Source organism: Gymnoscopelus braueri (assembly GCF_963280865.1).
Source record: "Gymnoscopelus braueri genome assembly, chromosome: 22".
In the NCBI taxonomy this organism is placed as follows: domain Eukaryota; kingdom Metazoa; phylum Chordata; class Actinopteri; order Myctophiformes; family Myctophidae; genus Gymnoscopelus; species Gymnoscopelus braueri.
Genome location: NC_137624.1, coordinates 39,312,405 through 39,336,613, shown reverse-complemented (window position 1 = coordinate 39,336,613; position 24,209 = coordinate 39,312,405). Strand labels below are relative to the sequence as shown.

The window sequence follows — 24,209 nt, the reverse complement described above, 5'->3', positions numbered from 1 at the left end:
GTCCATTTGGTTACCAACTCTCCATCATTTAGCTGGGGGACCACCTGGAAACTCCTCAAGGACCACTGGTGGTCCCCGGACCACTGGTTGAGAACCACTGGCTTAGACTAACAACATGCACACGCACGCACACGCACACGCACACGCACACGCACAAACACAGACACACACACACACACACACACACACACCAACAGGATATTGTAGAGGTGGATCCAATTTGTGGTATCAGATCACCAACTAATGATCTAGCCTAAGCCTTGCTACTGGAAATAGATACTGAAGCGTGCATGTGTGTGTGCGTGCGTGCGCATACATCATGTCGACCTACTTGTAAACAAGTGCATGCATATTATTGTGTATGCGTGTTACATCATGTACCTCCTATTGAGTTTTGTAATGGGTAATTGGGTATGCACGCGCGCGCTTGTGTGTCAGGGTACATCACGTGTATCTGTGTGTGTGTGTGTGTATGCATGGATCATGCACGCATCCTCTTTACGTGTACCAGCATTCCTATGTAATCGCCAAAAAGATAGCGATCCTCCGCAACTAAACAGACGCATAATGACAGCATTCACTCAAGCCAGAGAAAGATGGTCAGATGAAGGAGAAGAAGGAGAGACAGGGGAACAGACGCTGCTGTCTCCTCCAGGCAAATCAGAGCTTATGTTGACACAGTGGCCGATTCACACTAACATAAACAGTTATATAAGAGTCTCTAGTGCAGCGTTATTGGCCACGGGGCAGAAACTTTTAAAAGCTTTAACCCATTAAGACCGGGAACACATCTTTGTAACCACTTTTAACCATTATTTTACACTTTGGCTATTAAAAAAATAGCAGATCTACAAGCTCATAGCGCGGCACCGAGTGCCGCGCTATGAGCTTGTAGATCTGCTATTTTTGAAAAATCATGAAAATTTGTGCAAATCTTTGAATATATATATTTTTTAAAGCAAACATTTTGAACTCAAATCTTTGCTTCTGGCGGCCAAATACATATCATTTTGTTGTGGATTGTTAGGATTAGGATAGGATTTTGAATACATTTGTAGAATATATATTCAAAGATTTGCATACATTTTCACGATTTTTCAAAAAAATAGCAGATCTACAAGCTCGTAGTGCGGCACTCGGTGCCGCGCTATGAGCTTGTATATCTGCTATTTTTTGAATAGCCCAAAGAAATCAAAAAAATGACACCGATTCTTTCCCGGACTAAATGGGTTAAGTAGTTCAAACGGCAGGAAAAAAACTCCTCAGATCAGGAATTCATACCAGATAGATAGAGAGAGTGTGTTGTTCAAGGCTACTGAAAGCTTTTCGAGACATGTGGGACAGACCAACATCGTCATGGCAACCCTCTTATGCTGGAGCTGTGTAGCTCAATCAACAGCCGAGCTGATCAGCATGCTGCTGTACAGACAGACGAGGGGGTCAGCGCGAACGCAATCTGTGTCAGGGCCGATCTGTGATCAGCATTATGCATGCAGAGACACTATAGGGGTCAATGTGAATGTAAGCTGCATACATCAGGGCTGACCTGTGATCAACATGCATGCAGATAACAGGGGTTTGATTTATTGATTGATTATTGATTAAATACTTTATTTAGAAGGTTGTAGAGAAAACGCACATGGAAGTACAGTTTACAATACAAGGTCAACTAAAATGGATCGCTCATGATGAAAGCCGCAATGGCTTGTTTCAAATGAGATCCTCACGTACTCAATTCATGGAGACATTAAAACAAGACCAAGAGACCTGGTTCTGCCAGACCCAGAATAAGTACTTTATAAGATCAGAGCACTACGTCACATGACGTGTCAGTCTGTGTCTATGCCCATGTATGGACGTCAAATAGGTAAAGGGGGACAGACTTTTTTGGCTGGGGCCGGAGGACAAAGTGACCATGCCCATGTATGGACGAAACAGGTACAAAGCCTCATGTAAGCCCGACCCCTTGGGTCTGGCAATCACACCCAGTGTGAAGTGGGCGGTGTGGTCATCACAGTGGTCATCATAGTGATGGAAGCTCACTTCCAAAAAAAATAGATTTTTGGAAGTGCATAAAGGTTATTAATGTCATCATGTGTCTCGCTAGCCAATCACAGTGCTGAATAGAGTCAGCCAATAGAGTCAGCCAATCACAGTACAGCTAGGGGTGTACTAATGAGCCAATCACAATTCAGCTAATGAGGTGTCCCAACCCCACTTATAGGGGCGGCTACACCGCCCAAAAACTAAAAATATGTACAGTAAACAGTTCGAGGGGGGGGGGGGTTTAGGTTAAGACTTTGACAGGGGCCAGTTTGGAATTGCAGCCTCCTGAAGGTGTTCTTTTAGGGCAGTTTTGAAAGTGACTAGGGTTTTACACTCCTTTACTCATTTTGGTAGGGCATTCCGCATTTTTGTTGCATAGCATGAGAATTTATTTATCCTGTTAATCTCCCGAGTTCATTCCCTTGTTTGTGCCAAATCTGGGTTGGACGTGATCAGTGGAGCTGCCTCTGGTGTTGTGATCGTGGACTTCATTAACGTTTTTGAAGTATTTAGACAGGTGCATGGGTATCCCAATGTTGTGGTGCATCTTGTAGACCAGGCCCAATGCAAGTTGCCGCACTCTGTCCTCAACCCTGAGCCATCCCACCCTAAATGTGTAAATGTGAATGTAAGCTGCATCAGGGCTGACCTGTGATCAGCACGCATGCATAGCCACAGGGGTCAATGTGGATGTAAGCTGCATCAGGGCTGACCTCTGCGCTGCCTGCAGCGATGACTGAGCTCTGAGAAATGTACTTACTGTAGGTAAAAGTAGCAAATATCAAAATGTCGAAATGTTCTGTTACGTGTAAAAGTCCTGCATTCACATTTAAATTTGAAATTTACTATAAATATATATATTTTTTCATTGAAATTTGAATGCAGTACTTACTTACATGTAACAGAATGTTTCTACATTTTGGTATTACCAAACACTATAAAATGCTTCAAATGCCTCACTGCTTGGCACCCAGCATCAAGGTTGGCCGAACCAAAATTACGGAGAGTTGGAACATCTGGAGGGGCACGAGTTCTGACACCGCCCATCAGACAAGTCAATTTGTAGTCATTTCCGAAGAAAAGTCTGTGCGTTGGAAGGATCAGGTACTGGGCTTAACCCATTAAAACCGGGAAAGCATCTGTGTCATTTTAGATTTTAGCTTGTATATATTAACCACTTTGACCATTATTCTATACTTTGGCTATTCAAAAATGGCAGATCTACAAGCTCATTGCGCATCACTTCGTGCCACGCTATGAGCTTGTAGATCTGCCATTTTTGAAAAATCTTTCAATATATACATTTTTTAAAGCGAACATTTTTAACTCAAATCTTTGCTTCTGGGGGGTCCCTGGAACAACATATTTTGAGACGGGGGTCGGCGGCCAAATACATATACTTTTGGGGGTCCTTCACATGAAAAGGTATGAGCACCACGTGATGTAAAAACATAAGTTTTTCAGAAAACTGTTAGGATTTTTAGAATGGGCTTCAGGTCTAAATGGCTCTAGTAAGTCCCTGAGACATACTAGTATCATGTCCAGGAGGTGTAGGTGTGCTACATCAAGGTGCCTCGTTCTGAAACCGTTGGTTTCCAAGGCAACTTACTTAGTGCTGAGGTGTCTGAATCAGCATAGGTAGCATACACCTTTCTATTATTCATCTGGTAGAAGACAGTGTGGGGCACATCAATGAGGTAGGAGCTCGCACATGTGTGTGTGTGTGTGTGTGTGTGTGCGTACGTGCGTGCATGCGTCAAGCGTGTGTGTGTGTGTCATACCTGCCAACACTCCAAAGATTCTAGCAGGAGTCTCCATACTTCTCCATACTTCTATCTCAAGCTGTGCTCCCATTTTATAATTTATTTATCCCGTTAATCTCCCGATTTCATAAGTAATGCATGCGCACACACTACCTGCCTATACTGCGCTAGTTCGCTCCAACCCACTCTGTTCACTTTGCTGCTGAAAAGTGAGAATGGATGAAGCAGTTCCCACGAAGAAATACGCTTCTAGATTCCACCTTCCACGTTTCTAATCCTGAACATGTCACTGTAGGCGAACACTGTCACAATGTTTTGAATAGCCCAAGTATAAAATAGGGCTTAAGTGCTTAATCTGTGAGGTATGGATATATGGGGGCGGGTTGTTGAGGATTGCTATTACGGCGTGTGTGTGTGTGTGTGTGTGTGTGTGTGTGTGTGTGAGAGAGAGAGAGAGCATGAAAAAGAGTGCGAATGAAGTGAGGGGGATGTGATGTACTGTATCTGCAGAAGCACGTGAAAAGGGTTTCTGCATAGTAATTAGATTGCATGTACTGTAGTGTCTGAATGATGGGATTCTACCAACCGTGTGTGTGTGTGTGTGTGTGTGTGTGTGTGTGTGTGTGTGTGTGTGTGTGTGTGTGTGTGTGTGTGTGTGTGTGTGTGTGTGTGTGTGTGTGTGTGTGTGTGCGCGCACGCGCTCGCACCAACCTGGACGTGTTCTCCAGGGTGCTGCGGACTTCACTCATCTGCTCCTTCCCAAAGTACACCACTGTCAGATGAACACGACCGTCCTGACGCACACACACTTCCCTGGAAACACACACACACGTTACTATACTTGTGAGGGCAGCAAAGGTTTAGGACGACAATTTCATAAATGCCACTTTTTCCATTTTTCCATTTTTGGCCATTTAAACCCTAACCAAACTGGAAAGGAGACTTTTGGAATAGAGCAAGACATCTCACCAACATGTGTAGTTACATCATGGCAAGGTAACTACACCATTGGTTGTCAAAGTGGGGTCCTTGGGGGAGTTCCAGGGGGTCTCCAGCATCGCAATCATTGTAACCACTTTATCCATTTATACGTTGGCTATTCAAAAACAGCAGATCTACAAGCTCACAGCACGTCAACTTCATGCTGCGCTGCAAGCTTGTGCATCAGCTATTTTTTTTTAACATAAATCTTCTCTTCTGGGGGTCCCTGGCACAAAACCCTTTCAGATGGGGGTTCCGCGGACAAATACATATGAATTTGGGGGTCCTTGGCACGAAAACCTATTCAAACGTATAAAAAAAAAACACGTTGCATTACAATGCATGCAAACAAATGAAGTTGGCCGGTATTGGCCAGACCGACATATCGGTTGGGCTGAGGGCTCCACTAGAAAATGTCTACAAAGGACACGTCCAGAGAAAAAGAGAGACAAGTAAGACCTAGTGGGACATTCCTGCGTGCATTTTAATGGAGACATGTCAAATATACCACACACATGTCGACCATGCTTCATCTGGCCTCCCTAAATGCATGCATACAGTAGATGCACAAACACAACACGCACAACACGCACGCACTGCACTGTTGGATTAACCGAGACTAGCTCCAGGTCTATGGCTCATCTGGTGGAGTGCATGCCAAAGGCTCAGTCCTTGCCACGGCCGGCCTGGGTTCATCTGACCCGAGGCCCTTAGCAGCATGTCCTTCCCCATATCTCTCCTGCCATTTCCTGTCTCTCTCCACTGCCGCTAATACAGGCGTGAAAATGTCTAAGAAAATAACCAAATGAAGGATCTAGATCTCCAGAAAATATATGAAAATATATGAGTATTTTGACAGATACAGCATGTAGCCTCAGTAGCCTGTGTCATCCAAATAGCGCACGTTTGTTGATATTTGTGTATTGTTATCAGTGTCTGTGTGTGTGTGCGTGCGTGTGCGTGAGTGTACATACTGTGTATACTGTATAGAAAGAGAGAGGAGCGAGGGAGAGAGTGGGAGAAAGAGAGCAAAGGGAGAGAGGGAGAGCGGGTGAAAGATGGAGAGAGGATGAGAGAGTGAGAGATGGGTGGGTGGAGGGGGAGAGAGAGACAAAGGGGGAGTGAGAGAGCGAGAGAGAGAGAGAGTCAAACTAATCAGCTAATACGGCTATTTGCTCGTTGCTCAGCAGTCTGTCCCCATCAGCAGAGAAGAGACATCCTCCTTGAAGGCTGATTTGTTAAATGCCTGCTGCTGCTGCTTATCAAAGCTCTTTTTACATGTAAATCCTGCTTAGTAGCAGGTCTTGTAGCCCATTAAAACATTAAAATGCCCCCCTGGGCAGAACAGCAGTGTGTGATATATATATTTATATATATTTATACAGCACAGCTAGCATTCCTTCTTCATAACGATAAGTCGCTGAGGTAACACTTTACCCTCATTCATGATTAACCACTTTTAACCTGGTGGTGTCCCTGTTTTGGGCGTATTATTTACTTATACTTATAGGTGAAGATTAAGGCTGCAGGAAAACATCGATTTGAATACGAATTGCGATTGTCATGTTGGCAGTGGTGGAAAGTAACTAAGTACATGTACTCAAGTACTGTACTTAAGTACAATTTTGAGGTATTTTTTACTTTACTGGAGTATTTCCAGTTTTCAGTACTTTTACTTCTACTCCACTACATCTCAGAGGCAAATATTGTACTTTTACTCCACTATAATTATTTGTAAACTTTAGTTACTAGTTACTTTTCAGATATAAATTATGATATTATGAAACACACATGAACCACTTTAGCCCTACTTTATACCTAGGCTATTTGAAAATAGCAGATCTACAAGCTCACAACGCGTCGCATCGCGACGCGTTGTGAGCTTGTAGATCTGCTATTTTCAAACATTTTAGTACTTTTACTTTTGATAGTACATATAGTAGGCTACAAGTACATTTTGATACCAATACTTTTGTACTTTTACTCAAGTCAATTTTGAATTTACTTGTAACGGAGTACTTCTACATTGCAGTATTGATACTTTTACTTAAGTAAAACATTTGAGTACTTTTTCCACCACTGCATGTTGGACGATTCAGAATCGATTCTCATTTTCAAAAAAGAGATTTAGAAGAAAAAAAATGTATTTTTGTGTAATGACATTTTTGAGAAGTGGCAAGTTCTGGGCTGAATCAGGGGAAAAAAATCGAATCGTGAGATAGCAGAAGATTCACAGCCCTAGTGAAGATTTTCTATAGTTGTGAAAATAGCACGTTGTGAGCTTGCAGATCTGCTATCTTTGCTATTCAATAATGTGTCGCGATGCAACGCATTGTGTGCTGTTTTCAAAAGATTTTTACACATTTGAAAACTTGTGAAATGGCACATTCTTTCTTCTACTTTGAGAAGCCTACTTTCTACCTTTGGTACTTTAAGTACATTTTGATACCAATACTTTTTCTACATAGCAGTATTAATACTTTTACTTAAGTAAAACATTTGAGTACTTTTCCACCACTGTGTATATATACGTATATAAGGTGCATAAGGGTGATAGTATTAGTTTTCTGCGTTTCAGACATTTTTCGCAGCACAACAACAAACATGTAGACCCACACGGACAGACATCTGCCAGACAGGCACTGAAAAATACATTATTTCTACTTCTATTCTACTTCTACTTCAGATGAATATCTAATTAATATTCCTGCTCTGTAGACTGAAAAGATGAAAGATGACACAATGTCATAATGTCACGCCCTGGTGAAAAGCAATTTACTTCTAATAATGCTAGACTATTCTAGATCAACCTTTCACAAAGCAGAAACCCGAAAATGAGACGGCAACACCTAAGTGGTAATGTTAGAGTCTTTAAGCTATTATTAGCCATGCTATACTGCACAATTATTTAAATATTAGTTTTATTCTTTGCACAGAACCATCGTGAGCAGTTTGTCTGTGTAATGCTGTCACCCACGCACGTGTTTCAACATACAATAGACAGAGCCCACACAAGTCCTTGTGTGCTGCAACAGGAAAATGTGTGCGTGTGCGTGCGTGTGTGTGTGTGTGTGTGTGTGTGTGTGTGTGTGTGTGTGTGTGTGTGTGTGTGTCAGTGGTGTAAAGTAACTACCGGTAAGTACATTTATTCTAGTACTGCACTTACAGTAAGTACAAATGAGGTCTTTTTTACTTAACTAGAGTATTTCCAATTGTCTATACTTTTGCTTCTACTCCACTACATCTCAGAGGCACATATTGTACTTTTACTCCACTACAATTATTTTAAAACTTTAGTTACCTGTTACTTTGCAGATATAAATGATTACATTATAAAACATACATTAACCACTTCAGCCCTATTATATACCTAGGCTATTTGGGGGAAAAAAATCCAAATATTTTAGTTATTTTACTTTTGGTATTTTAAGTACGTTTTGATACCAATACTTTTGGACTTTTACTCAAGTACATTTTTAATTCCGGACTTTTACTTGTAACGGAGTATTTCTATATTGCAGTATTGATACTTTTACTTAAGTGAAATATCTTAATACTTTTTCCACCACTGTGTGTGTGTGTGTGTGTGTCTGCGTGTGCGTGCGTGCGTGCGTGCGTGCGTGTGTGTGTGTGTGCGTCCGTGTGCGTGCGTGTGTGTGTGTGCGTCCGTGTGCGTGCGTGCGTGTCTGTCAGTGTGTGTGATGGTAATATCAGGGCTACAAGCTAACCCACTGTCCAGACATAATGATCCCAGCTTATCCACTGAAATGACACAGATTAAACATGATTACTTTTCCCCCCAAAAAAATCTATGATGTTTATTCTGTCCTTTCCCTTGTTTACCCAATTCCCTCTCTTCATGTAAATGTCTGCCTTCCTGTCCTGTCCATGCCTCTGGCCCATGCTGACTCTGGCTTCAGACATCTATCTCCCCAAACAATATGACTCAACCATCCTACTGTTTCCAAAAATAATTGTTATGCACCATATGAACCATATAGTCGCTGGTGCAGGACCAGTGGACCACCAGTGGTCCGACCTCAGAAGACCCACTTGTTGGTCGAAACCCGGAGCAGCAGCTGTTGTGCAGACTTCTTTCTTTTATTCAACCACCCTACTAACTAAAGTACAATAAAACCCTACTAGCCCATGATCCTACTATATCCTACAAAAAATACTTCAGTCTATCTACATAGATAGTTCTCAAACTTTGTCGTGCCAAGGACCCCCAAATTGACATGTATTTGGTCCCCATCTGAAAAGGTTTTGTGCCAGGGACCCCCATCTGAAAAGGTTTTGTGCCAGGGACCCCCATCTGAAAACGTTTTGTGCCAGGGACCCCCAGAAGAGAAGATTTGTGTAATTTGTTTTGACAATTATTCAAAATATTTCAAACACTTTCAAGATTTTTTCTAAAATGTAAAAAAATAGCAGATGTACAAGCTCGCAGCGCAGCACGAAGTGACACGCTGTGAGCTTGTACATCTGCTATTTTTGAAAAGTCAACATTATGAATTGATAAAGTGGTTAAAATGATTGTGACGCTGTATTAACACATTTTCTGGAACCTCCCCAAGGACCCCTGGGGGTCCCCGGACCCCACTTTGAGAACCAATGACATAGATGACAACAGTAATGGGTATAAAACAGAAACAACATTTTAGTCGCATATGTACTTATGACTCTGGTACAGTGTATTTCTTGCAGTGGAGTCGTGGTAAATTGCCCCAGTCAATATGGCGGCAACGTTGATGTATGATGCAGTGGCCAATGCAAAAAAATGGGATCTCTCAGCCAAGTTATCACATAATCTGTATGGTCCCAGTCATAGGTGGCCCATGTAACTTGATGAACCTCAAGGCTGATACCTGTTTAACCAGTAACTTTGTATGGATTGGGGGTTGATGATTAAATTCATCTGGCTGAGACCATTCAATAGTTTACGTAGGCTTTACGTAGGCTTCGTCCAGGAGGTCTTTACGTGCATGCTGTCTCCCGAATGTAGTTTTAGCACACACGTAACGCCGTGCACTTGAGAACCTACGACGATAGTGTCTCCCGAAGCCAGTTTAGATGGCACGTAGGGCACACACAGCTGCTGTTAATGAAGACACGCAGCTGCGTGGAGGCTCTTACGCAGCTTCTAGGCTACGCACGAGCTGAAATTCGTTTGGGAAACCCGGCCAATGTCATTTACAACTAAACGTTGCTCTCAAGAATGTTTTTGAAAACATTTGTAGTGAGAAATAGACGATGCAATAACCGAAAAGTGATTCTATTTGATCCACTGCACTTCCTTGTTTATCGTGGCACAACAACGGGGGAATACCAAAACGCTCGCCCCAAAACACAGTGGCCCCGGGGCAAATCCGGCGGTATTACAGGCAAATCGGCAGTATATAGAATGGGGGGCGAGTGTGTTTTGGGGGCGAGTTTTCTGGTTACCTTGTGGAATACTGTCATTTGTTTTCCGAGGCGAACTTGTCCGCCCAGCCCAATACTTATGGAATACTTTCATTGACGTAAGCAAGGAAATACTTCGTTTTGTTGTTACTTTTGGGTAAATTTATTTATGTATTTATTAAGTAGCCGTGTAATAAGGGTGGTGTAATAAGGATGGTTATGCACCTCGGCTCCGCCTCGGTGCATAATCACCCTGTCGGGCTTCAAATTTCAATAATGACCACCTCCCCATGCATTATCCCTTGCTAAATGCATTGAGATAATATTTAATAGATGTCATGAGAAAAAAGACATAACTTGCAACAACTATGCAGTGATGGTGAAGAAAGGGAACTTGGAAAGTTTGAAATGAATTGAAATCTCAGCCATATGTATTTCTGTACCATACATGGAACTGCGATGTCATCACAATAATTCTAAGTATTTGTCTCATTAGCGAGAACTGCGCAGTGATGGTGAGGAAAGAGAACTTGGAAAGACACTTGCGGACAAACCACAAATCATTTGACTAGATATTTCCAGCAGACAAAGAACTGAGAAAAATAAACTGAAAGTGCTATCATCACTATGTTAATCATAAATCATGTTTTTAATAGTTTGTGTAATGTGTATTACACTTTTTTCATTATACATATTAAATCATCATTTCATTACACATATAAAACTATTGACTTATTCTATTAGCATTAAACTATTGACCTATTCTCTTTGCATTAAACTATTGACTTAATCTCTTTGTATTATTTGAATTAGCGGTCTATAATAAGATGAAAAGGCAAAGGCTAAATAGATCTCAAGCCCACAATGAGACTGAGAGTTTTAACCTTGAATTAGCACTCACGTCACAAATGTGTTTCGTTGTGAGCTTGTAGAGTTTTTCACACACACACACACACACACACACACACACACACACACACACACACACACACACACACACACACACACACACACACACACACACACGAGAATATCTGGTGATACAAAAGGGAGAATCGTTTTTTTTTGCTGTGTGCGTGTAGTGGGAATCAGACACTCCTCCTGTGTAACAGACTCAAAACGTTGAGAAGCGGTGTCAATCCACTCTGGTTTATACCCCTGTATCAAAAACCTGTTGGTGAGGTCATCTGCTTGTTTTTGATAGTGCTCATCAGAGCTTCACAGTATTGGCTGATTGGAAGGCTCTTAACAAGAGCAAGAGGATTTGATTTCCGTAACATTTTGCACAAACATTGGCATATTATTAACACGGATCCCAGATTAAAACATGTTTTCAAGGAGCCCCCCAGGCTGGTGTTCAGACGCCCTCCCAATCTAAGGGACCAACTTGTTCACTCTTATTACACCACCCACTAATTATTCTTTCCTATCAGACATTCCTCCTGGTAACTGCACAATGTGGATATATACCACTAAATGTCAATCTTTTACACATCCACACAGTGGTAAAGAAGTAACTATAACACATCCACACAGTGGTAAAGAAGTAACTATAACACATGAGAGGTTGACAGTAACGGAGTAAATTTACTTGAGTACTGTACTTAAGTACATATTCTGAGGACCTGTACTTTACTTGAGTATTAGATTTCTTTGATACTTATTACTCTTACTCGAGTACATTTTCAAGAAAAATATTTTACTTTTACTCGAGTAAATTTCAAGGATGCAAAGCAGCCAGGTAGAGGGTTCAACTTCAACTTCAAGCAACTTTATTTTCCTTTCGGAACTTCGTTTGTGGTTAAAACACAACATACATACAGGGTTATTGTTCTAGCGGGCACGCATTTGCACCTTCAGAGCTAGTGGAGCGCCACTAGGCTCCACCACGGCAGCCCACCCCTGGCTATGGGCGAGCTACTGTAATGGTACTGTAAATCTGGGCCCCCATATTTGATATTGTGGTGGGGGCTCGTCATTTCGGGCAAGGGCTTTTGCCCCGAGGCCCCCACAGCATGCCTATGGCCTTATAGCAAATTATAGCAGCACTGACCTGAAGTTGTGCATGAACTGCTTGAACTTCTCCGTGCGCTTGGACAGCGGGACGATGATATTGATGAGGACGTTGGACGTGTCCACTCTCTCGTTCTTCACCTTCATCAGTGGACCAAAGGGACGGAAATAGACCAGGTGACGAAACTCTCTGCTGGACTCTCCTTTGAAGGTCAGCTCATACAGCGTCCCTTTGTCCTTCTCCGTACGGGCGATTCCTGTCCAAAAAAGACATATTATTTAAATAGATATTTAAATCCAGTGGTTTGGGACGGTTTTGACCTACGGTAACAGCTGACAGTGAGGACCAAGTAGTGTCTTGTCAGTGGTGGAAAAAGTAAAAAATGTTTTTACTTAAGTTAAAGTATCAATACTGCAATGTAAAAATAAAATGGAATTCAAAATGTAATGGAGTAAAAGTACAAAAGTATTGGTATCAAAATGTACTTAAAGTACCAAAAGTTGTGCAGAATGTCCCATTTCACAAGTTTTCAAATGCATAAAATGCATACAAATAATTTGAAAATAGCAGATCTACAAGCACACAACTCACGACGCATTGTGCGCTTGTAGATCTGCTATTTTCAAATGGCCAAAATGTATATAGGGCTGAAGTGAGTAATGTATGTTTTGTAATAATAATCAAAATCTACAAAGTAACTAGTAATTTAAGTTTTCAAATAATTGTAGTGGAGGAAAAGTACAATATTTGCCTCTGAGATGTCGTGGAGTAGAAGTAAAAGTACTGAAAATTGTACTTAAGTACAGTACTTGAGTAAATGTACTTAGTTACTTTACACCACTGTGTCATGTACACTTCTGCGTATTGTAAACAGTAACACCTCTGGTGCGTGAACAAAGGATTACTAAAAGTAATTGCTCCGCCATGAAAAACGGAGATGGAGAATTGCTCCCCCATGATGAAACCATAAAGAATAATTACATCCCTGAGCAAATCGGCCGCCTGACAACACAGAACATAGATCTGAATAATACTGCATGTTAGGCTGCCTGCACCATTAAATAAACAGTCTGTTCTATGCATCCTGTTTCTATGTGCAGCCTAAGCTTCCAGCTGTTACTGGCTGTCTTACTTAGCCTGCCAGGACACATTGTTGACATCCTCTGATTGTTTTTAAGAGAAAGGATGACCAGCCCGTCAGATAAAGGAGAGAGGATGACCAAGTTGTGTAGACTATTCATAACATAAATGTCAGTGAAGTTAAAACAGGGAAGCTACTGTAACTTTAAGCGCTGACTTGAATGATATTCAGTCAGTCTCGTACCTGAGGCCAAGTCTACGAATCTCTTCTGAATCCTAACAGTTTTCTGAAAAACCTATGTTGCTATACAGTATGTGGTTCTCAAACCTTTTCATGTCAAGGACCCCCAAAATTATATGTATTTGGCCGCGGACCCCTATCTCAAAATATTTTGTACCAGGGACCCCAGAAGCAAAGATTTGAGTAAAAAATGTTCGCTTAAAAAAAATAAATATATATATTCAAATATTTGCATCAATGTTCACGATTAAAAAAAAATAGCAGATCTACAAGCTCATAGCGTGGCACGAAGTGACGCTTGTATATCTGCTATTAGCCAACCAATGTGCAATATATATATATAGTTAAAATTTTAAATGACACAGATGCTTTTTAATGGGTTAACAGAAGTGTCCTTCAAACAGTGTGCATTTCTTTTTTTAAAATATATTTTTGGGTCTTTTTCTGCCTTTATTTGAGAGGAAAGTAGGCTGACAGGAAATGGGGAGAGAGATGGGGGGGTGGGGGGGGAGACACGCAGCAAAGGCCGTCGTGATTGGGAGTTGAACCCGCGATACTCTGTCAGATTGGATTACCAGCCTATGTGGTATGCGACTGGACTGGACCCAAACAGTGTGCACTTCTGATCACTTTAGTTACATTTCTCTAACGGCCATTATTTCCGTATACCTTTGAACAAAACAAAACATGGTGTGTAGACTAGGGACTGCGTTATGATTGGCTCTTGTGCATTGTGTACATGTTCTGGTTAACAACAGTGGTTAGAGGTACTGCTTTACAGCCATGTGGCAGCTGTTTGATGGAAAATCGGTGCTACAGTACCATTTTTTGTTTCAGTAGGTCTCCTGAGAAAGGTATCATAGGCTATGCACGGTGTGGGTGCACAGACACACACTATAGAAGGCTTGACACTCACACAAAATACACAGCATCAGACGATAAAGTCAGCGAGAATAAACAACACACCTGAAGTATCTCTGATAATATAGCAATTGCAAATTAATTCAATGCTTTTTGCTTGTAGAGTCAGTACAGGAACTTGCAAACCGTTTTAAACCAGTAGAACTGACACCCAACACAGTGGACCAGAGCACTCAAAAGATCAAAACATGTATATCAAAGAGGTATACAGTAGATAGAAATGTTCATTCAGTAGAATAGAGCACAAATCTCCACCAGGAGGCATTCCCTAAAATAATAACAGTGATGTATGCAATGAAATGTCTACCTACAGTCATGACAGAGTAGAGCACCATGTGATTACCAGGTGCAAACCATCTCTACTGTCTTCCTTCCTCTCTCTCTCTTCCTCTCTCTCTCTTCCTCTCTCTCACTCACTCACTCACTCACTCACTCACTCACTCACACACACACACATACACACACACACACACACACACACACACACACACACACACACACACACACACACACACACACACACACACACACACACACACACACACACACACACACACACACACACACACACACACACACACACACACACACACACACACATTCACATTCATTGTCTACCTCTCTCCATCTGTCTCTGTGTCTGGGGCATGTGTGATGACAAAGTTTTGGGGTTGGTTGCAAGCATGAAACGGTACGGGCCAATGGGGGGGAACGTTTTTTATGCCAAGGACCCCTAATATGATATACATTTGGCCGCGGACCCCCATCTGAAAATGTTTTGTGCCAGGGACCTTCAGATTTGTGATAAAAAAATGCTAAATTCTACAAAATTCTTCAAACACTTTCAAGATAAAAAAAATCAAAAATAGCAGATCTACGATCTCGCACGAAGTGACACGCTGTGAGCTTGTATATCTGCTATTTTTGAATAGCCAACGTATACAATATGGATAAAGGGGTGAAAATGTATTACCACCTTTTGTTGGGGACCCCCTGGAACCCCCTCAAGGACCACTGGTTGAGAACCACTGTATTAAAGGATTCTGCTTACAACATCACTCGGTGCAAACAGAGTAGGTAAAAACTCATCTTTTGGACACTGAACTGAACTCATTGAAAAGTATAGGTGATGTATATCGGAGCGTGGAGCTTCAGTCTGACATTGGCTGCAGTGTCCGCGATTACCAGGGGGAGGGGATTCAAATTTCCCTAAACCAATCACAAGAGATCCACGGATCCGCCTACATCTGACGTCATCGCACAGCTTGTTTTAGCAGATATTCGCTGATTGGCTTGTCGTTAGACCCACCCCCACCTCCGACTCTGATTTGACAGGTTTTTCTTCGACCGTGAAAAGCCATAGGCTCACGTTCTGACACCAGACCAAGAGGAGCAGTCCACTCTGAGAGTGGGCGGGGTCTATGGTCTGGAACCAGGCTATATATATTGTCATCACTGGGACAGATATGAAGTCACAATATTATAGCCTAACATATCGCATGGTGTGCGCGACCCTCCCAGCTCCAGTGTCAGTAAAGGTCCTCCTGCACGTAATTCTGAACAGATTTGTGTCATTTGTGGTCGTGTTCCCTCCCTGCTTAACCCTTTAAGACCTGAGGCGATTCTTTAAAAAAATCTAAATCTCAACAGTTTTTTGAAAAAAATCTGGAAAATATTTTTTCAAGATTTTTCAAAAATAGCAGATCTGCAAGCTCGTAGCGCGGCACTCGGTGCCGCGCTATGAGCTTGTAGATCTGCTATTTTTGAATAGCCCAAAGAAATCTTAAAATGAGACGCAGATGCGTCCCCGGTCTTAATGGGTTAATGAATTCCTTACAACACTGGTTTCTCAAAGTGGAGCCCGGGGGACGCAACATATTCCTCGCCAGAAAGTGTTGAGAAAGTGTTGAGTAGTTGAGCAGTCTCTTCCCAGACCAGGCTGCAAGCAACCTGGTAAAAACCCACACTCTTACACCACCCCACCCCCACCTACTAGCACTGGAACAATAACCATGCTGTTATCTCAGAGACAGGTGTGACATGTCACCGAGAGAAATGCTGTGGGTGAATGTAGGATATCCACACTGTCAGGTGGGAACCTTGTATCTCCATGTCATTTTTTTTTTTACAGCTCAATGTTCCAGTTACACTTATGTCTCTCTTTTCGTTATACAAATATTTAACCACTTAAGCCCTATCTCTAACTTTCTATAATGACATGCCCAAAATAGACTCTAGTCTCTCTCGTCTTCTCGTCAAGGACGGCGTGTCTAAACTTATATGAAAGAAAGACATCTCACAGCTCAAACAAGATGTTTTTTTATTATATATATATATATATATATATATATATTATTTTTTTATCCCACACATTTTGGAACCCATTTTTTCACCCAGTGCCAATTGCCTAAGCTGTAATCCTGGGCGCTACTCTCCCTCTGCCAGCCTGGGGAGAGAGCCCCAAACTGAGCTCATGCTTCCTTCAATGCATGAGGAGTGAGAAGGCCGCTTCTTATCACCTGACCGGGGGGGGGGGGGTTTCCCCCGGTAGGACGTAGCGCGTGGAAGGATTCCAACCAGTTCCTTTCCCCTCCATCAGGCGCCCCGGCTGACCTCAAACAAGATGCTTGAACAGCAAAGTATAGATATACAGTACCAGAAGAAAACAACTGGGAAATCACCTGCAGAGCTCAATATACTTCATAAAGCCCACGCATTTCTGCTTACAAAGCGCTCATCAGGGTTCGCTGATGAGGGCTTTGAAAGCGCTGGTTTTATAGCGAACATATGCACACTACAGGCATATTGCACACATAAATGCACGTATACGCACATACAGTATGTACATGTATGTATGTATGCACTAAGCACATGCACACACACGCACTCACACACACACACACACACACACACACACACACACACACACACACACACACACACACACACACACACACACACACACACACACACACACACACACACACACACACGAAGAGCAGTGGTGGAAAGTAAGTACATGTACTTAAGTAGTACTGTACTTAAGTACAATGTTGTTACTTTTTTACTTTACTAGAGTATTTCCAATTTGCAATACTTTTACTTCTACTCCACTACATCTCAGAGGCAAATATTGTACTTTTACTCCACTACAATTACTTGAAAACTTTAGTTACTAGTTACTTTGTAGATTTTGATTATTATTGCAAAACATACATTAACGACTTCAGCCCTATACATTTCGGCCATTTGAAAATAGCAGATCTACAAGCTCACAACGCGTCGCATCGCGACGTGTTGTGAGCTGCTATTTTCAAACATTAGTACTTTTACTTTTGGTACTTTAAGTACATTTTGATGCCAATACTTTTGTACTTTTACTCAAGTAACATTTTGAGCACGGCCTTTTTACTTGTAACAGAGTATTTTTATATTGTGGTATTGCTACTTTTACTTAAAGTAAACATATCTGAGTACTTCTTCCACCACTGACGAAGAGAGAAAGAGCATACTAGAGGGAGGGAGAGAGAGAATGAAAGAGAACTGTAAAGAAATGCAATTATGTATTTTGTCAGAGCTGAAGCTCTTTTGGTCTGGTCTTATACTTGAGGCTGTAGTTGTGATAGTCTTTACTCTAGTCTATTCAGCAGGCCTCAGGGCTAAATCATGAAAGGGAAGAACGCGATAAGGAGCAAGACGGAGAGAAAGACGGGAAAGGATAGATGGAGCAAACAGAATAACAAAGAAGACAGGACAGGAAGAGAGACATTAAAAATAATTGTGATGATGTGGCCAGAAGATATGAGAGAGAGAGGGAGAGGGAGAGGGAGAGGGAGAGAGAGTGGTGGAAAAAGTACTCAAATGTTTTACTTAAATAAAAGTACCAATTCTGCAATGTAGAAATACTCTGTTACAAGTAAAAGTCCGGAATTAAACGTTTACTTTAGTAAACAAAGGTATTGGCATCAAAATGTACTTAAAGTACCAAAAGTAGAAAGTACTCATTATGCAGAATGTCCCATCTCACAAGCTTTCAAATGTATAAAATCTTTTGAAAATAGCAGATCTACAAGCTCACAATGTGTCGCATCGCGACACATTGTGAGCTTGTAGATCGGCTATTTTCAATTGGCCGAAATGTATATACTGTAGGGCTGAAGTGGTTAATGTATATATGAGAGAGAGAGAGAGAGAGAGAGAGAGAGAGAGAGAGAGAGAGAGAGAGAGAGAGAGAGAGAGAGAGAGAATTCCTAACCATTATAAAAGTTACTGTACCCATAGATCGGTTGTGTGATAGTGAAACCAGTCAGGACTTCCTGTCATAACAAGGTTAGTTTCCTGTGTTGTCAGGCTTCATCATTAAGAGAGCGGCGGGGCTCGGTTTACATGGAATAAAATACCATATATATTTGATCAGCAGTGGTGGAAAAAGTACTCAAATGTTGTACTTAAGTAAAAGTATCAATACTGCAATGTAGAAGTACTCTGTTACAAGTAAAAGTCCAGAATTCAAAATTTACTTCAGTAAAAGTACAAAAGTATTGGTACAGTATCTAAATGTACTTAAAGTATCAAAAGTAAAAAGTACTAAAATGTTTGAAAATAAGTACTAATAATGTTTGAAAACAAGCTCACACCGCGACGCGTTGTGAGCTTGTAGATCTGCTATTTCCAAATAGCCTAGGTATAAAATAGGGCTGAAGTGGTTAATGTATGTTTTATAATGTAATCATTTATATCTGCAAAGTAACTAGTAACTAAAGTTTTCAAATAATTGTAGTGGAGTAAAAGTACAATATTTGCCTCTGAGATGTAGTGGAGTAGAAGTAAGAGTATAGACAACAATTGGAAATACTCTAGTAGAGTAAAAATACCTCAAAATTGTACTTAAGTACAGTACTTGAGTACATGTACTTAGTTACTTTACACCACTGTTGATCAGACTACTAGGCTATAAACATCATCACTTTCTGTCTCTCTATTTGTTTTACTGATGCATTGCATTCAGCCTCAATGTTGGGTGTTTACTCCTAAACCAAGCCTGAACCTGATTTATATCTGTTGTGTGTCAGCGTCGCGTGCAGAGCTGACACCCATTGTGTGAGCTTCAAGAATCAAGAGCTTGTAGATCTGCTATATTCGTCACGCGACACTGAGGCACAACAGATTATAAATCAGGCTTAACCTTTTGTGTAGCTGTGTATACCAATACCCATATACTTTGTGTGCTATTATTGTGTGCTATTTCATACTGTAGAAGACTATAAGTAAACAGACATTAGCAAGGCTACAGTTCATTATAAACCTCTACATTGTGGCTACAATAGTTGTAGTTCAAGAGTATAGGTTGAAAGAAATGTCACGTAATCCTTTTTAAGTACTAAAGTAAAAACATACAAGTTTACGGGAGATGTCATTTCCTTTTAAGCAGGATATACCTAACCTTTGTGGAATGAGGCTCTCTCTCTCTCTCTCTCTCACACACACACACACACACACACACACACACACACACACACACACACACACACACACACACACACACACACACACACACACACACACACACACACACACACACACACACACACACACACGTTGGTGGTGATGCTCCCCTGTAAACAAGGAGCAGCTGTGTTCATGTCCTACGGCTGTGATCATGTGAGTGCGTTACTGTCTGCAGGATATCCTGACTTCAGGAGTCTCTCTCTCTCTCTCTCATAAAACATTTACACACTAAAACCCTTCAGTGTTCATATAATCATTTCACTCTGAGTGCAGAAATTGACCATTACTGGTCAATTTGTACACTCACAGAGTACTGTACACTCTCAGAGTAAAATGAACACAGGATTGGGTTCATGGGGTGTGTAACTGATAGACATTTTTTGGATGAACTATTCCTTTAACTCTGAGAGAGAATAAATGGACACTAAAGGGTCCATCTGGTTCCATTTGTACACTCAAGAGTTACAGTCTTGTAAGGAGGTCCCCAGACCCCAGGTTGACAACCAGTGGTTTAAAAATGGACCGGCTTCGAATGCTATCAATGCATTGAATGGGACATTATCACATTTTATCAGACCATTGAATGGGCGAAGGTCAGTATGTCCTGATAACACCCAATGAATGGTCTGATAAATCGCGAGTACGTCAGTATGTCGCCTACTTCGCCCATTCAATGGTCTGATAAAACGCAATCTGGGAACCCATCGCCAAATGAAAAGGAAAAACAGCGCCCTCTGCTGTTTTTGACTATCTCAGTTGGCTCTGGGAGGAAGTTGACGTAGCACCCGTGCGCAAGGAAACCGGGGTTTTGGTCTGCCTTCAGCGCATCACTTCCGGTGGTGCGACTATGTTTTCATTCCCACTAACAATATTTCTACACGGAACACTAACACCACTTCTCCCAGAGAACATGGATCGTTTTGGTTATAAGCCCACTTGTTTCTATGATGAAAGAGCAAGTTAAAATGTGAATATCTATCCGTGGTTTTGTCTGCTCCGAGGACGCTATTGTTAAATTAGTTTGGGTTTGTTTCGAGTGGGGAAGGATCGACGGACACGTGAATCCCGCCCACTACATTTGATTGGGTAAAGCGCGGCCTGCTTCCTGATCTGAAGGCACGCCCACTTGTAGGCCAGTGCGTACGCGATATGACGAACCCCCCCGACAGATTCAAACGCAGAGCAGAATCTGATCTTGAGAGATTAGATAAAACGTGATAATGTCCCATTCAATGCATCGATAGCATCCGAATCAGGTGAAAAATGCGGTTGCTGCGTCGACCTATATATATCCTCACCTTCTATGAAGTCAGACGGCGTGTAGACCTTGCCCGTCGTCGTCTTGCCCCCTTTGCCCAGACCCTCCGCCTGAGCCTGAGGCGGCGGCGGCGGCGGCGGCGGCGGTCCGTTGAGGCTACGGAGGGCCGTCTCCAGCACGTCGCTCAGCTCGTCCCTCCTGTCCCTCCGGACGGGCTTCTCCTCGGGGTGCCGGGTCAGCCCCGTCTCCAGCTGGTAGACCCTCTGCAGGGTGAAGCTCTCGAAGGGCACCACCGCGTACTCGCTGGGCAGACGGGCGCCGGCGCTCACCTCGGCCTTCAGCAGCTGGCTCCTCAGGAACTCCTGGAGGTCGGCCTGTTGGCTCTTGGCCCCCTGCGCCTCCCCCAAGCCCCCGCCAGCGCCTCCCCCCCCGCGAGCCACGCCCAGTACCCCTCCTCCTTGTCCCTCCGCCGGGCCGCCCCCGGCCGCCGCCCTCTCCAGGGTCTCCTGGACCCCTTTGAGCTGCTGGCTCCTCTCCTGCAAGTAGAGCCATATGAAATCCGTGTTAACGGAATCGCGGACGGAATCACGGAATTGACCAATAAAAATGGAATTGGAATAAAAAACTGAATATTGCAGAATTTGGAATATAAAAAAATATTCGCGGTAAAATAATTTTTTTACAAATCCACGGGACACCACCATTTTGCATGGCCAAATCCTACTTTATAACAATAAAATCCACGTAGAAATCGTCTTAGAAAGACGATAGAAATGATAATAATACATGGGCGACGCCATTTTGTGCATGCTCAGACCGAATTCTTTTGGGTAACATTTTTGAGAATTGTGTAGATTTCTTTCAGAGACATGTATGGACTGTTATATCTTATTAAATTGTGGACATTTATTCATTTCCACATACCAGACACTTTTTTTATGGTAAAAATGAGCATAAAAAGCAAAATACAGAATTCAGAAATATTAAAATGGAAAAAACAGAATTTGGGAAAAAATTAAACGGAATTGGGAAAAAAATAAAACGGATTTCATATGGCTCTACCTGCAAGGCCTCCTTCAGCTGTGCGATCTGCTTCTTCAAGGAGGCGATGTGGAGGCGGTGCTGCTCCTCGCGCTCCTGGAGGAGGGCTTGGTAGGACTGGGCTCCTCCTCCTCCTCCTCCTCCCGGGGCGGGGCCTCCGCTCTGGACCGCTCCGGTTCCTCCTCCTGCCGCCGCGGGCCCCCCCCGCGCCGGCGGCCCCCCCGGGCCCCGTGCCGCCCCCCCCGCCCAGCTGGGTGAGATGGTTGGGTCCGGCGTGGGGCAGGGCGTGGCTCAGCGGCGGCTCGTCGGAGTGCGGCGGGCTGCAGGTCATGACGTAGAGGAGGGAGAGCGAGCAGCAGACCAGGACTAGCACCCCTCCCACGCGGGACGCCCAGGAGAGGAGCCCGCGCCGCAACATCACGACAACAACACACTTAACGCTTAACGCTTATCTATCTGATTTAAACGGCCATACACCCACCCAGATGGAACGGGACCAGTGGTGGAAAAAAGTACTCAATTGTTTTTAGTTAAGTAAAAGTATCAAAACTGCAATATAGAAATACTCTGTTACAAGTAAAAGTGTCCGGAATTCAAAATGCACTTGAGTACAAGTACAAAAGTATTGCCATCAAAATGTACTTAGAGTACCAAAAGTGAAAGTACTCATTATGCAGAATGTCCCAGTTCAAGTTCTCGAATGTATAAAAAATCTTTTGAAAATAGCAGATCTACAAGCTCTCAATGCGTCGCGATGCGACGCATTGAGAGCTTGTAGATCGGCTCTTTTCAAATGAAGTGGTTAATGTATGTTTTGTAATAATCAAAATATATATATATATAACCTCACACGTTACGATAGCGCTGCATGTGTCACTTATTATCTTTAAGCTGCACAGTGAGGTGTGGGGGCAGTAGTAGTTAAGATATCAGTGTTCGGTCATCGTATCATGAATTAGGTCATTTTGCTTTTCCATTGACATGCTAGACAAAATGGCAAAAAGTGTAAAAACACTTTTGCGCTCCCTCTCCCGTTCCCTGTACCCTTCCACTTAGCCTTGCCTACTTGTTGTCAATTATTTGTACGAGCTCCTGTTTTATGGATCTTGTTTATTTTGATACACTTATTGGTTGTAGCTCTTGCTCATTTGATTTGTCTCATCTGTTTAAGAAAGTAGGTAGCTGATATATTGCACTTTTTACCTTAGCGCTAGGTATACTCTTAGTTGCTTGTTTTAGAAGAGAATGCACTTCTGGTGATTAGTAGTTTTCTTGCCTACCTATGTTGAATGCACTTATTGTAAGTCGCTTTGGATAAAAGCGTCTGCTAAATGACTGTAATGTAATGTTCCATTCAGCTCCACAGACCAGACCCTGGTGGTTCCATCATCATCTAACAGTCATCTGCGACTCATATGTACAAATGATGTCATCATTTAGTCTCTCAGTTGGTCCAGAATAATATCCTCTTCTTCCCGTCTGTGTAACAGACAGACGAACAGCTCTGAGATACTGTCTAAGAATGTAAGCCCGGGATATTGAACAGTGTGTTTGTCGTTCCCCTGTCTGTCTCTCATGGAATGCAGAACGCTCCACTGATGGTCTCATGCGAAAGGATTGATGCCACAGCATGGATGTAGATGTACGGGGCATGAGGAAACGGATCCTCTGTGGTCGCCGGCGGTTTCGTCATGGGCCGCACGATCCCCCTGAGACCTCTGAGGGGAGGGGGAGAGAGAGAGAGAGAGAGAGAGAGAGAGAGAGAGAGAGAGAGAGAGAGAGAGAGAGAGAGAGAGAGAGAGAGAGAGAGAGAGAGAGAGAGAGAGAGAGAGAGAGAGAGAGATGAGAGAGAGAGAGAGAGAGAGAGAGAGAGAGAGAGAGAGAGAGAGAGAGAGAGAGAGAGAGAGAGAGGGAGGGACATTTTTATAACTTGATGATTCTTAACATCTTGCA

General features: G+C 42.6%; 1 protein-coding gene across 1 annotated transcript in view; it reads right to left on the bottom strand.

Moving 5' to 3' along the window:
* Positions 1-23,969, bottom strand: part of LOC308077743 (chondroitin sulfate N-acetylgalactosaminyltransferase 1-like) — a 44,681-nt gene extending 20,712 nt beyond the window's left edge. The window contains 5 exon segments of the mRNA XM_080418636.1: positions 4,521-4,622; positions 12,247-12,463; positions 21,256-21,751; positions 22,278-22,442; positions 22,444-23,969. Coding sequence (XP_080274762.1) covers positions 4,521-4,622; positions 12,247-12,463; positions 21,256-21,751; positions 22,278-22,442; positions 22,444-22,674 — 1,211 coding nt within the window. The 5' untranslated portion in view covers positions 22,675-23,969.
* Positions 23,970-24,209: the final 240 nt, after the last annotated feature.